General features: G+C 36.8%; 3 protein-coding genes across 3 annotated transcripts; all 3 read left to right on the forward strand.

The window, feature by feature from the left end:
• The first annotated feature begins 4,406 nt into the window (after nt 1-4,406).
• Nucleotides 4,407-6,224, forward strand: LOC104737761 (uncharacterized). The gene is made up of 6 exons (XM_087480850.1): nt 4,407-5,059; nt 5,170-5,254; nt 5,365-5,460; nt 5,582-5,645; nt 5,780-5,904; nt 6,011-6,224. The coding sequence occupies exons 1-6, from the start codon at nt 4,767-4,769 to the stop codon at nt 6,065-6,067; spliced, it is 720 nt and encodes a 239-aa protein (XP_087336976.1). The 5' UTR covers nt 4,407-4,766; the 3' UTR covers nt 6,068-6,224.
• A 2,743-nt stretch (nt 6,225-8,967) lies between these two features.
• Nucleotides 8,968-9,812, forward strand: LOC104737762 (transcription factor IND). The gene has a single exon (XM_010458018.3). The coding sequence runs from the start codon at nt 9,055-9,057 to the stop codon at nt 9,559-9,561; it is 507 nt and encodes a 168-aa protein (XP_010456320.1). The 5' UTR covers nt 8,968-9,054; the 3' UTR covers nt 9,562-9,812.
• A 1,067-nt stretch (nt 9,813-10,879) lies between these two features.
• Nucleotides 10,880-14,270, forward strand: LOC104737765 (transketolase, chloroplastic). The gene is made up of 7 exons (XM_010458019.2): nt 10,880-11,457; nt 11,607-11,697; nt 11,801-11,906; nt 12,011-12,293; nt 12,531-12,679; nt 12,760-12,913; nt 13,135-14,270. Exons 1-7 carry the CDS (start codon nt 10,999-11,001, stop codon nt 14,092-14,094), a joined length of 2,202 nt encoding a protein of 733 aa, XP_010456321.1. The 5' UTR covers nt 10,880-10,998; the 3' UTR covers nt 14,095-14,270.
• The last annotated feature ends 258 nt before the right edge of the window (nt 14,271-14,528 follow it).

Genomic DNA, 14,528 nt, shown 5'->3' on the forward strand with positions numbered 1-14,528 from the left:
ATGATTATATAATGCTTAGAGTTTGTTGTGGTTTGTGTCTTTGCGAGGGTCAATTTTAGTATTTTTTTTTTTTAAATTGTTCTTATATATGTCTCCATGATGTCACATGGGTCTTGTATTATTTTATTTTCGTCCACTATGCAATACTACATTTTAACAATTTTGTGTGCGCCGTTCCTAACTTTTTTTCCTCCCACGAAACAAAGGTTTGCTTTTTCTCTTGTAAATGGTCCAAACGCATTACTTACATAATGCGGCGATTCGCTTTACACATTAATTGCATTTTCTCTGCAGAAATATTTCAAAAAAAAAAACAAACAAACGAGATACATACTCTTTAGACTTATTATTAGAAACAAATAATCAATCTCCTAAACAATAAAAAAAAAAAATAATCCGTTTTAGAAAAATCTCAAGAGTTGCTTAAATCGAGAAAGACGAAAACTATTGTAGTGTTTGGTAGTGAAACGCGACACCGAGCCGTAAGTTATTGTCTCTTGTGTAATAAACGTTGGTTGGAGTCAGAACTCAGAAGACACAGTTGATTGAACAGTTAGTTTGACAGATAAGCCGTGTCCTGAAGCAGAAGAACGGTCGTGATCGGTCATTTTACACGTGTACGGCAGAAATATATGTGTCGTTTCCCTGTGAGAGATGATCAACGGTCAGCTTTTTGTCAACTAATGTGTAGAGATCATCTTCCAATGCCAACGTGGAAGAACACCACCAACAAGGCATGGTCACGCGCGTTCAGCTACACTAAGACGCGACCGCCGACGCACGTAGGCATCATCACGTTTCGTAGACTAATCAAAATGCTAAGCGATAACCATTGTCCATTGATGATGAGATTGGGCAGTCAGTAGAAACGTTGACTGGTCCAGACGAGGTCTCGCAAATATTTACACTTCAAAATTTATGATTTATGATTTCTGATTTATGACAACAAAATAAAACTCAAGACTAAAAAGTTAATGTTTTGTGTATATTTTTTAGATGGCACATACATAGTATATATATTTCCAAAAAATTACTCTAATTGTCAAGTTAAATTTTATTCTGATCATGTGAATCCGCGTATTTGGCTAAAAGTCTTAAACAATTATTTTGTAATGATTTGACCAATTAATATTAGAAAATGGGAAAATCCTAGTTTGTGTATAATTTTTTAGATGGCACAAGAAGCATCGAAGCATCTTATTGATATGGAAGGGGGGGGGGTACAATTTACAAATTAAAAAGTTATCAACCTTTGTCTTCCTTTTTTTTCTTTGTTCGATGTGTTTATCTTTTACAAGATGTGTGAAAAGTGAGATGATATTATTATCCAACAAATGAATAACAATTGGCTATTCCTTGCTTATAAAAAGTATAAAATGATGTGCTTATTAGCGTTGGACCTGGATAAAGCTCTTTTTGCTACGGATTGTTCAGACCTCCTAAGGATAACGTCTAATATCGAAGATTGGCCGACCTTTTCATCAGAATTGAAGTACTTTATTCATTTCAAAGATAGATTTGCTAATTTTAGTATTAGATATATTCCCCAAGAGGATAATATCCGTGCCGATAAACTTGCGAAATGTGCAAGAGCACGAGGTTTCTGTTTTTCTTATGTCAGCTCGTCGGTACCTAATTGGTTCTCTCTTAAAGAAAGTCATCTCCCATAACTTAATATATGGGGTTTGGCCGTCAAAAAAAAAAGTATAAAATGATGATAAAACACGCAGCTTTTTGTGTCTTTTTTGTCCTTTCAATTAATCGAGTTATAAGTTTTCTTTTAGGTACTTGTCTCCAAGAAGACTCTCCTAGGAGTTAGGGAGATTTTCTAATCAGATTTTTTAACTAACATCTGTCAATTTCATGCGATATAAAGTCCAAAATCACAAGCACTACGGATATTGCAGTGTTATGCGATAAATTTATGTGTAATTATATATACTTCCAACAATTAATAAATTTCTAATCGTTGGCAGCAATACGATATACAAGGAAAGAAATCGGATGATGGGATCATATCATGCATCCTCGATCCTATTCAAAAGTGGTATATATAGGAGGGAGATCATTACTACAACTTAACATACACATTTGCTGTATTATATATATCCTCCATATAGCAAAACTGTATAACTAATCGCGTACGTCAAAGCATGTTCCAATGTTGTTTATGCAGAAAAACGACAAATGGACAACCTATCCGATCCGTCGTACAAGTTGTTGACTCGGTATCCAATCGAGATTGGCGTAAAACTTATAATGATCGTCATAATTAGATACTAGTTTATAAGAGGAGTGAAATCTAATCCTGATGAGTCCAAAAGTATGATCAGTTTATAACTTACAGGTCTCCCTTCTAAAAAAAAACTAGAAACCTATTTACAATATGTGTTAAGAACCAACCGCATATGTTGAAGCGAGAAACAACAACTTAATAGATTCAAAGATGAAACAAGATCTGGGCGGTCTTTCAGTGAAATTTGCTAGAAATAACGAAGAACTTGTGAATTGGATTTGTATTAAAGGTATTGGATGTGTTCTTAGGGTTCCAAAAAGATGGATCGACTCTCTCATATGAGATCCATTATAAAGCCTCGAGGATTCTCCAACGACGCCCTGAATTTACTCCTCCAATCTCGTTTCTTCGCTCCGCAATCTCCTCCGCCACTACGAGTTGTTCCTCTTCGTTTAACTCGGGGCCAGCTTCGACTACTCGGGGTTGTTAGGCTTTCTTTGGCCTGTTACTAGAATCCATACAATTATCTCTTAACGGGCCGAAAGACGAGGCCCATAGTTGGCGAAACCCAACACCAACAGCATATCACCTTATGTGGTTGTCTTTTCTCTTGCAAACTTTTCAAACTCTCTAACTTAAGCGTCACTGAATTATCGGAAAACAACTCAACCATATATATCCTCCTTGATTACGATCTTTCGTTTATTTAATAGCACAAGTTTATTTATTTTCCAAATTCCAATAGTACTGATCACTTTCTTGATTATGTCGAAAAGGAAATACCTGATGATGAAACTCAAAAGTTCTGTACCGAAACAACCACCATATATAGTTTTAGGATAGTGAGAGGAAATAGTTTGCAAAAATAAATAAATAAATGTATATATATGTACATTCATATTTATGTAACTTACAAAATGAGTATAATTTAACATTTTTTTAATACAAAATTAGTATACTTATAAAAGGTTGTATGTAAAATATAGTTATATAATTCTGACCCACAATAAAAAAAAAAGATACATGGTAAGGTGGGGAGCGAAGGTCTCTGAATTTGATGGCTGTGTTTTTGTGTGCATAACAAAAGTTAAAACTGCGTTTTTATTAATATTGCAAAAATCTTTTTCTTACATGTGTTTATTTATTGTTATATATATATATATATAATGAGACAAAGCTTTTGATTTAATTTTTACTCTCTTTCAATCTCTATCTCACCTTTTGTAGATGCCAAGCTTGCCCACCATATCTTCTCCTCAACCTCTCACTTTACAAGCTACGTAATTATATATATATATATATATATATATATATTTGTTAGGCTAGTTATTTGAATGAGCAAACTCTACTCAAATATTTCAAGATTCAACTTAAACAAAGGAGTCATTTATCACTGTTAGATCAAATAAAATTACGTACATATGTTTATTTCCATCTCTATATGCATGCCTGTCTTTATATAAACTATAGTTACACGTATAAACTTAATTCACTGCATGCTACTTATTATCTAGCTACATATGTTTACAAACCAAAGTCATTTGAAAATCATGAGTTACATGTTTTGTAAAGAAATTTGATTCTTATCTTTAATCTTTTGTGTTTCTCTTTTTTGGCTTTTTTGTTTTGTTTTGTTTGGTTTCTTGCTTTATCCACTTACAAGTCAAGTCAGCTTATAAACAACGCGGTATTTCCATCCCCACAATTCTTTTTTAGAATTATACATATGGATACGTTTTTTTTGTTTATGAAAAAAGATAAATAAAAAAATAGAGAGTATAAAAAAGGGAAAAGGAGAAAGTTGGTGTAGGGCATTATGTAGCAAATGACAAGTTTCACACACACCATTGGGGTATTGCGCTCTTTTATCTTTATTTCGCCGCCTCCTTCATGTGATATACTTATAAGATCGAAAGGTGGAAACTTTCTTCTTTTGTATCATAAGCTATAGGTTTTGTCAAATTACCAAAAAATTATCGTTTAGATATACATATACATATATATCTCGGTTTGCTGTATTATGTACTCCATATAGCAAAACTGTAAAACTAATCGCGTACGTCAAAGCATGAAGTATATAATACAGCAAACCGAGATTATATATATATATATATATATATATTCGCATATGTTAACTTGTTTTCAAATTGGCAGAATTGCGAAAAAATGAAAAAAAAAATTCCATTGATAAAAAAATAATCTATAAGAAACAAAGCAAAATATAAAAAAAAAATGAAATCCGGTAAATAACGTTAAAGAAGAAAAATATGATGGTAATAAATAAATAATTGAATGAAAAAGGACAAGTGAAAGTGGATATTGGGTTTAGTTAATAATTCTCTAATAAGAATGTTTAGTGAGAGCCCATGCCATTTAATTGGGCTTAAATATTAACAATGTGGGGGACACAGTTGAAGCCCAATAAATGGAATCAATCGACACGCACGAGAGAGAGGGAGAGAGACTACTTTGAAGGCGGCAAAGTCAACCAACCCTAGAACGAGAAGAGAGAAGAGAGAAGAGAGAATCAATGGCGAGCAGTAGCAGAGAGTCCGGCGAACCAAAGGGGACGATATCGGAGTACGAGAAGCGGAGGTTTTCAAGGATCGCTGAGAACAATGCCAGATTGGAAGCTCTCGGTATCTTTAAATTCGCCAAGGCTCTTTCATCTCCTCCTAATTCCAGAAAACGTAGAGCTACTAATCCTGAAGAAGACGATGATTATAGACCCCTCGACGACAATGATGATGATGATGATGACGAAGACGAGGACTTTTTGGGTAATTCAACCTGTAAAAGAAAGGTAAAACTAAAAGAGATTTAGTGGATGATGATGGTCTAGTTGTTATGGCTCTTTCTTGTTTGCTGATGTTTGTTTAATTGTTGTTGCGACTTGGGGGGGGGGGGGGGGGGGTTTATTAAGAACAATAAGGCCTCCCCGTCCCCATCGAAGACCAAGAGGAGCGTCTTATTATCCAACAAGAATTTGAATCCCACTCTGATGATGACTTTGACAAGGTATTATTATTGCTTGGACTTTGCTTCATTAACTTAACATCCACATCTTTCTTTCTTTCTTTCTTTCTTTTGGTTCCAATTTGACTTCCTCCAATCCAATCCCAATGCAGGCAATAGCGCTTTCTCTACAGGCACGAGGCTTTCCTACCAATCAAGACTCATCATCAGCTTCTACTTGGAAGACGAAGAAGAAGCATCAACCTGCGGTTTGTTTTTCTTACATCAAAATATATTATTATTACTCTCTCTCTCTCTCAAGTACTACTGATGACCAAACATTCTTACGACTGTTCTGTTCTGTTCTGGTGTGGTGTCCCTTTTAATTAGGAATTTATGAGCAAGATGCAGATGACGGACGATGAATTGCTCATTTACTTCTGTCAGTTTGATGGTAATATTGAATTATTATCTGCCAATCTTTCTAGTTTCTATTCATTCTTGTGCCATTGCTATCTTTTCTTGTATGTTCGAGACTCTCTCTGGCTGTAGTGGATCATCGTTGATTTTTTTTATTTGTAATTGCAGAAGCGGGAAAAGGGTTCATTACTCTGAGAGATGTGGCGAATATGGCGACGGTGCATGATTTCACTTGGACGGGAGACGAATTACAAGACATGATTCGTCGCTTTGACATTGATAAGGACGGAAAGGTTGGCAGTGTGAACTACTTTTAATTTTTTTTTTTTTTTAATGTTTCTTAGAGATATTAATTCTGCATCAGCATTGTGTGTGATCTTCTTTAATTTTGGGTTTCAGCTAAGCTTGGATGACTTCAGGAAGATTGCTACACGATGTCGCATGTTGAAGAAATAATCTTCTTGATGGTACTACTACTATAAAAGTATGTAATTACGAATGTGTCATTTTGGGTGACTACTTTATTTAACGATGATTCCCCATGATGTTATGGATTCAACTGAAATTGACTACTGATTAAGCGTAATTAACAACACACAAGAAATTCAAATTCGAGGCAAGTTTTTTTTTTTTTTCTTTTTTCTGTGGGGTTCCTAGTTAAAACATACGTACAAACAAACCCCTATGTGACATCCTTATACAGGGTTTAGAAACTTGTCACAAACGGATTGGAAAAATACTCTGTTTCTAGTCTAGTACTCTCAAAATAAATAAAAACGTCGTGCCTCCGGGGGGGGGGGGGGGGGGGGGGCACTCTTTTGCTTATATCTAAAATTTCTAAGGGTAAATAGATAATCGAGGTCTGTATGGAAAAGGTAGACCATTCCATCTGGTTCTCGACCATCTTGAGGAAGTCGGAAGTCGGAACAGTCTGTTATCCATTTTGACTGAACATATTTGCTTCCCTATAAGGCATGACATGTCCCAAATGAGTCCGTCTAACTCCGCCATGAAGTGCGGATAGACTCATACGAGATCCTTGAAGCACAGTAAGAGTAACTCTTATGGTATCACATATGCACCATCCTAATCCTCTAGTTTGCCAACTTTCTACACAAGAGGCATTTATTTGGGATGTAAGGACTAAGGATGAAGGTTTGCTAGTGATTTTCTTGGGATCTTGTGCTTACCATTTCTTTCTCACTCTTCCTCATATTTGCATTTTTCGAATTTTCTGCTTCCAAAGAAGCAAGTTCGCGGGTTCTTCCATATATATGTGCATCGGTTTATCAGAACATTTATATATATATATATGTAATCGAGTAAACACATTGTGGATTAAAGCATCATGTGCATAAATTAACAGCTGGTGAAAAAACGCAACAAATTAACTTTCTGATGAAGAGGAATCATGAGAGGGAACACTGCGCTAACCCATTCACATGCATCCTCTGGAGGTGTGTTACAAAAGATACTCTACACGTATAACTCGTAAAAACAATGAGTGAGTAAACCAATAAACCATAAATACACCACATATATCAGACGACGACATCCGTTATATTTGAATCCATATGAGATCATCTTTTCTAAATGACCAGTATGGCAGTATTGACACTATTTTTAGGATTCCATTTGATTTCATATTATGTATAGAGATGTAAATGTTTAGAACATTTGAAATACATTAATATTGTCTAACATGACTCGTTATGAACTTTTTATTTTACTTAATATATTAACAAATTTAGAGACGACTTGAAATGTGACAAAAAAATTGTGTTTCAATTGACAATCATGTGAGTTATTTGTAATTCATTTTAATAAGATAGTTTATAAAAAGTAGTAAAGATCTTATTTGTAATTCATTTTATCTTGCATAGTATATAGTTTATGCCTTGATGAAGTTGTAACAAGTATGAACAAAGGACTGAAACGGGGTTATTTGTCTTGAACTCATTAAGCCGGCAAAGTGAAAATAAGACGTGTGGTATCTCCCTACTTTTGAAAATTTGTCTTTATAGATCACCGATTAATTAGTAATACAATTTAGTGGTGAATGATATTATATGTTTACTTGTCCAATTGAGAATTTTAATCTTGGACAATACCTTAATGTCGATGAAGCCGTCCCCACTTCGTGTAATGAGTTATGGGGGAGAGATCCGATCCCGTAAATCGTCAAATAAAACAACTTAAAAGCTAGAAATTGACACCATATATCAGAAAGAAAGAAGACGTTGAAGAAGAAGCCATATATATTTAATTATCGTATCCAGCTCATAATTCCTAGGATCAAATCAAGGCCGTTGAAAGGGCTTATGTAGAAGAAACCGTGGGTTTTAGAAGAAAGACAAGAAATAGAAGAACACTGATGTTAAATTGCCTATTTTGGTGTATAGATTTGTCAGAAGAGGAGAGAGAGAAGAAAATTAGGTCAAAATAATGAGCACTAAAAATGGAGACATGTGTTGTTGAGTAACTATTACAAGAGCGACTTATGCTTCATTATGGCAATGCTATCCACCACTAAAGTGCAACGCTCCTTTTTACCCTAATTTCGTAAAGTCTCTCTCCTTCTTCGTCCTTAGGAAAAACCCTAGAAATTTAATCCCTTGTTCTTGATCTTGCTTTTTGAGTAACCATGATTTTGACCACACACTATTTCTTCTATATTTTGTGGTCTAGGATCTTGCTTTATATGCGTTTCTTGTATTGCTCCGTACGTACGTATACAAATTTAAATGGTTCTAACAAGGTTTAAATAAACAAGCACAAATGAGTGCATGAAATTAGTTAGCGGAAAAGGTCGAAATATATTATTGTCTCTTTAAACGACGGATATATAAAATTTTCTGCAAAACGTAACCTTTTAATCATGTTCTGATGATATTTTGATGTTTTTTTAAAAATTTCATTTGCCAAGTCAGATGTACGGATTTTGGCAAGTTATGTCTCAAACTCTTCATCCGAGACAACATTATAACTAGTTCTAAGAAATCTTTCATATATAATGCTATATATAGTTAACTAAATTAATACTGTAGTTGTTAAAATACACATAATAATTTCTATAAAATAAATATTTTGGGCCGGTTGTGCATCTTATATATGGTATATGGAGGTGTAAAATGTGTGGTAAAAAAACATTTACGCCAAAAAAAAAATCACTAGTGTTCAAGTTGTGTGTTATAAAAATATTTTTAAAAGTTTCATTTTTTTTATTCAAACAACATTTTACATAGGAAATAGTCGAGACATAAAAACATGATGGTTAAATAATTCATAAAACGATGTAGGACATGTCCGCATTCGGTTATTTTAATCGAGTCAGTAAATAAATTGAGAAGTATAAGAAAGGATGAAAATAGAAAATGGTATATGTATAAAAAGAAAAGTCTAGTGCGACTCTTTTCCAAAAGCAGATCCAACCACAGCACAGCATGATGGAGCCTCAGCCTCATCATCTTCTCATGGATTGGAACAAAGCTACTGATCACATCACACAAGAAAACCCTTTTCTCCATGATCCTGATCATCTCCTGTTTGATCCATCTCCCGAAACCCTAATTCAGTTGGAAGAAGAGGAAGAATACGATGAAGAGATGGATGCGATGAAGGAGATGCAGTACATGATCGCCGTCATGCAGCCAGTAGACATCGACCCTGCCACCGTCCCAAAGCCGAACCGGCGTAACGTGAGGATAAGCGATGATCCTCAGACCGTGGTTGCTCGTCGGCGTCGGGAAAGGATAAGCGAGAAGATTCGAATTCTGAAGAGGATCGTACCAGGAGGTGCAAAGATGGACACAGCCTCTATGCTGGACGAAGCCATCCGTTACACCAAGTTCTTGAAACGGCAGGTGAGGATTCTTCAGCCTCACTCTCAGATTGGAGCTCCTATGGCTGACCCCTCGTACCTTTGTTATTACCACAACTCCCAAAGCTGATTTACACACTAGGTAGCTCGCCAGACATGTGGTGTTATTCTGTCAAGCGTTTTCATGTTAATTGGTATATCATATATATATGCATAAGGATTGGATCCAAGATTGTATGGCTATTATATTCTATTATTGTAAACTGTGTATCAACTCTTGATATATTGATATCATATGCATTGATGAATAATGATGATTCTGATTGTATATATATCTCTGTATGTAATGAGATATGCTAATGATAAAAGGGGTTAATTAGGGATTGATGGTTTTGGATCCCGCAAACTTTAGATAAAGAATATAGGGATATAAAAAAAAGATATACTTGTTTGAATATATATATATATATATATATATATATATATATATATAGTTTAATTTATATAAGTTATCTGGATCTGAGTCATGTTATAGGATTATATATATTTATGGATCGGAAATTCGGAATAGCCAGCAAAAAAACAATAAAAACTTCGGCATATATACAGTTTATCTGAGAGAACTTATCTCTTGGGGATAAAACCTCCTGTATACGTAGTGAAGATATATATATATATATATATATATATATATATATGAAGTTAGTCGAGACTCAAATTTGTGAGTTTTAAACTCTGCCCTACGTGTAAGAGAAGGCGTTTAGCCAGTTGAGCTAGGCCAAGTAATTCAGCAACCATCCACAAGGTGCGGGGCAACACCTAAATTAACATCCAATTCCAAAAGAAAGTTATATATAATGATCATCTTGGAAACCTCGACAATTATCTCTTAATAGTACTATACTATTACTATATATATTAGCCAGCTATAACTACTATAAGATATGCAACCCAATCATACAAAAGTAAAACCGTTGGAGCTTATATAAAAGCATTTATGTGGTCGTAGTCGAACGTACAGTACACATTAATACTAGTTTGATATTTTCATTTTCAAGTATTTTCTTTTTTGGTCATCCTCCAATCCATTTTCTTCTCTACCTTTGTCCTTGTTAAAAATGAAACGGCGTCGTTGGGGTGAGTAGGCTAGCTCGTGATATAAATGGAGTTTTAATATTGGGCTTGTTGGGCCGCCCAAGTAGGATGAGTCGTGTATATTTTGCAACCAAACCAAACCGCCTTTAAAACTTGACACGACGTCGTAGTCGTCACTCGTCAGCAGTGTGTCACTTTCTTCTTCTTGTGTAACAAAATTCGCCTGATCAAAAAAAAAAAAAAAAAAAAAAACCAGTAGTCAACAACCCCTTCCCAAGATCCAACGATCAGTAGTAAATTTTGACTCCCCTTGATATAATCCGACGGCCACCAGGACACCCTACTGATGACACGTCTCTCTCGCTACGATGAAGAACTAAAATATTACTATTATTATTATTGTTTAAAAAAAGGAAACGAAGGAAGAAGAAGAAACACCAAAATTAAAAAAGAAGCTCTCTCTCGCTCAAAAATGGCGTCGCTTACTTCATCGCAGGCTTCTATCCTCGCTCGACCTTCATCGAGACGTTGCTCTCCTCTCCCAACGGATCGTCACCATGTCTCTCTTTCTCCTAGAGATCTCCTATCTTCTTTTCCCTGTCTCAGAGCCTTTTCCCCTTCGCTCCGCCGCCTCGCCACACGTCGTCCCGGGGGGATTATATCTGCGCATGCGACGGAAGTATCTCTGGTAGAGAAATCGGTGAATACAATCAGGTTCCTGGCGATCGATGCGGTGGAGAAAGCCAAATCGGGTCACCCGGGACTGCCTATGGGATGTGCTCCAATGGGTCATATACTATTCGACGAAGTTATGAACTACAACCCCAAGAACCCTTACTGGTTCAACCGAGACCGTTTCATTCTTTCCGCTGGTCATGGTTGCATGCTCCAGTACGCTTTGCTTCACCTCGCTGGCTACGACAGTGTCAGGGTATATCACTCACTCAGGAACTAGCTAGCTTTTTATGTTTTTGTGATAGATAGCTTTCTTTCTGAGTTGTGTTTTTTTTTGAATACCCTATTAAAGAATCCAATCAAAATGTGTTCTTGTTGTTTGCCACATTCCTTCAATTAAATTAGGAACAAGACTTGAAGAATTTTCGACAGTGGGAAAGTAGGACTCCAGGACACCCTGAGAATTTCGAGACTCCTGGTGTTGAAGTCACCACTGGTTTTGCTTCTCTTTCGACACTCACTCTTCTATCCTTGTTTTCTCCTGCACTAACCTTTTAATTATGACTCTCTAACTTTTCTGTATATATATATATATATAGGTCCCCTTGGGCAAGGAATTGCAAATGCTGTTGGTTTGGCTCTTGCGGAAAAGCATTTGGCTGCCAGATTCAACAAACCAGACTCTCAAATTGTCGACCATTACACGTTCGTATTAACTATCTCTCTGCTCAGATTTTCTATCTAGTTTCATTAACTCAATGTACGTTTTCAACTTGGGGAAGGTTCTCACTTCAACTTTTTTTTTGTAGGTATGCTATTCTTGGAGATGGGTGTCAAATGGAAGGAATTGCCAATGAAGCTTGCTCTCTTGCGGGTCACTGGGGTCTCGGGAAGCTCATTGCCTTTTATGATGACAACCACATTTCTATCGACGGTGACACTGAGATTGCCTTTACTGAGAATGTGGAAACACGTTTCGAGGGTCTTGGTTGGCATGTTATTTGGGTGAAGAATGGTAACACAGGTTATGATGAAATCCGTGCTGCCATTAAGGAAGCTAAGGCGGTTCAAGACAAACCCACTTTGATCAAGGTCACCCATCTTCTTCTTATATTACTCCTACTTTCCACTCTGCCACTCAAAAACAACGCTTGTCATGTGGTTTCTCTTGGTTATGGTTTTTGCTGTTATATACAAAATCGTCTGAAACGAATGTGTTCCATTCCTGATGACTTTCTTAATTGATTTGAGAAAAAGATGTGCTTTTTGCAAAACAAATATTTGTAATGGTGAGTGAATTTATACAGTTGGTTTTTTTGAAATGGGCAGATAACTACAACCATTGGTTATGGATCACCAAACAAGGCAAATTCTTACAGTGTACACGGAAGTGCACTGGGTGAAAAAGAAGTTGATGCTACCAGAAAGAATCTCGGATGGCCATATGGGCCTTTCCATGTTCCTGAAGATGTGAAGAGGCTAGTGACTTTAATTGAAACATTTTATAATGTGCTCAACTTAGTATGATGTTAATGGCACCCTTCTCAATTTTTTTCAGCCACTGGAGTCGTCATGTCTCTGAAGGAGCTGCTCTTGAAACAGAATGGAATGCCAAGTTTGCTGACTATGAGAAGAAGTACCCACAAGAAGCTGCAGAACTGAAATCTATAGTTACTGTTAACTTACCTACAGGCTGGGAAAAATCATTGCCGGTAAGCCTGGATAAACTTTTTTTTATTGTTAGTCTTAACTTCAATAATTGAAAAATCAATGCCAAGAGAACACAGCTTTCTTTTTTCTTGAAGCAATTTCAATTTATGAAAAGCAAATGTTAAATAGGTTCCATCTTTTCCTAAGCATCAAAAGAATGTTAAAATGTTGGTCAATATCTATGTGGTGGGATGAATATGGTTTTGTTCTCCTCTTTTACCAGACTTACACGCCCGAGAGTCCTGCGGATGCAACACGAAACCTCTCCCAACAGTGTCTTAATGCCCTTGCAAAGGTTCTTCCTGGGTTCCTCGGTGGGAGTGCTGACCTTGCTTCATCCAACATGACATTGCTCAAAATGTTTGGGGACTTCCAAAAGAACGCACCTGAAGAGAGAAACCTTAGGTTTGGTGTCAGGGAACACAGCATGGGAGCTATCTGCAACGGCATTACCTGTCACAGCCCGGGGCTCATTCCTTACTGTGCTACGTTCTTTGTCTTCACAGACTACATGAGAGCTGCCATTAGGCTCTCTGCGTTGTCCCAAGCAGGAGTAATCTACGTAATGACCCATGATTCAATCGGCCTTGGAGAAGATGGACCGACCCACCAGCCTATAGAACATGTGGCGAGCTTCCGTGCCATGCCAAACATCTTGATGCTGAGGCCAGCAGATGGAACTGAAACTGCGGGGGCATACAAAGTTGCTGTAGAGAACAGAAAGAGGCCTTCGATCCTGGCTCTGTCCAGGCAAAAGCTGCCTCATCTACCTGGAACTTCAGTAGAGGGAGTGGAGAAGGGGGGATATGTAATCTCGGACAACTCCACAGGTAATAGACCAGACGTAATCCTGATGGGGACAGGGTCGGAGCTAGAGATTGCTGCAAAGGCAGGAGAGAAGCTGAGAGGGGAAGGAAGAGCAGTGAGAGTAGTGTCACTGGTGAGTTGGGAGCTGTTTGATGAACAAAGCGAAGAATACAAAGAAAGTGTGCTACCTTCAGAGGTATCAGCAAGAGTGAGCATAGAAGCAGGGTCGACATTTGGGTGGGAGAAGATGGTTGGCTGCAAAGGAAAAGCCATCGGTGTAGACAGTTTTGGAGCAAGTGCACCAGCCGATGTGCTATACAAGAAATTTGGGCTCACAGTTGATGCAGTTGTTGCAGCCGCCAAAGAAGTTTGCTAAACTAAGATCTTTTTTTGAACGACATCCATAAAGAGACATAATTCTACGATTGTGTAGGTGTGCATTTCCCACTAGTCTCTCTATATAAATCAACTGCGTTATGGTTTCTCTTACAATAAATGAAGTGGATATTTGATAATTACTATATCTAATCTAAACGCAGTGTTATACTATTATTCCTTGATGTTTGATTTGCTTTTGAATCCCATAGGTTAATGTGCGGTGGTATTAATTTATAGAAGTGTGATGAATCCATCGTAAATCTCCGACTCCATATGAATGAATAATAAAAGCTTCATTAACCAGTCTCACTATGCATTTTATATTATCTGATTTACTCAAAGACTTGGAGTGGTGTTACTTGTATCTTGTTGCCAGCCAGATTATCGAGACTTCAGATGCTCAGTGGTTAGTTGCTAGGATATACATGGGTA

Source organism: Camelina sativa, chromosome 13 (genome assembly GCF_030686135.1).
Source record: "Camelina sativa cultivar CO46 ecotype springtype chromosome 13, ASM3068613v1".
Lineage (NCBI taxonomy): Eukaryota > Viridiplantae > Streptophyta > Magnoliopsida > Brassicales > Brassicaceae > Camelina > Camelina sativa.

Excerpts from the sequence above, each read along its gene's own strand:
- LOC104737765 (XM_010458019.2), top strand. The coding sequence starts at position 10,999 with ATGGCGTCGCTTACTTCATCGCAGGCTTCTATCCTCGCTCGACCTTCA. Across the intron at positions 12,294-12,530 it reads ACAAACCCACTTTGATCAAG|ATAACTACAACCATTGGTTA; the intron begins GTCACCCATCTT and ends TGAAATGGGCAG. Across the intron at positions 12,914-13,134 it reads GCTGGGAAAAATCATTGCCG|ACTTACACGCCCGAGAGTCC; the intron begins GTAAGCCTGGAT and ends CTCTTTTACCAG.
- LOC104737762 (XM_010458018.3), top strand. The coding sequence starts at position 9,055 with ATGATGGAGCCTCAGCCTCATCATCTTCTCATGGATTGGAACAAAGCT.
- LOC104737761 (XM_087480850.1), top strand. The coding sequence starts at position 4,767 with ATGGCGAGCAGTAGCAGAGAGTCCGGCGAACCAAAGGGGACGATATCG. Across the intron at positions 5,255-5,364 it reads CTGATGATGACTTTGACAAG|GCAATAGCGCTTTCTCTACA; the intron begins GTATTATTATTG and ends ATCCCAATGCAG. Across the intron at positions 5,461-5,581 it reads AGAAGAAGCATCAACCTGCG|GAATTTATGAGCAAGATGCA; the intron begins GTTTGTTTTTCT and ends CCTTTTAATTAG.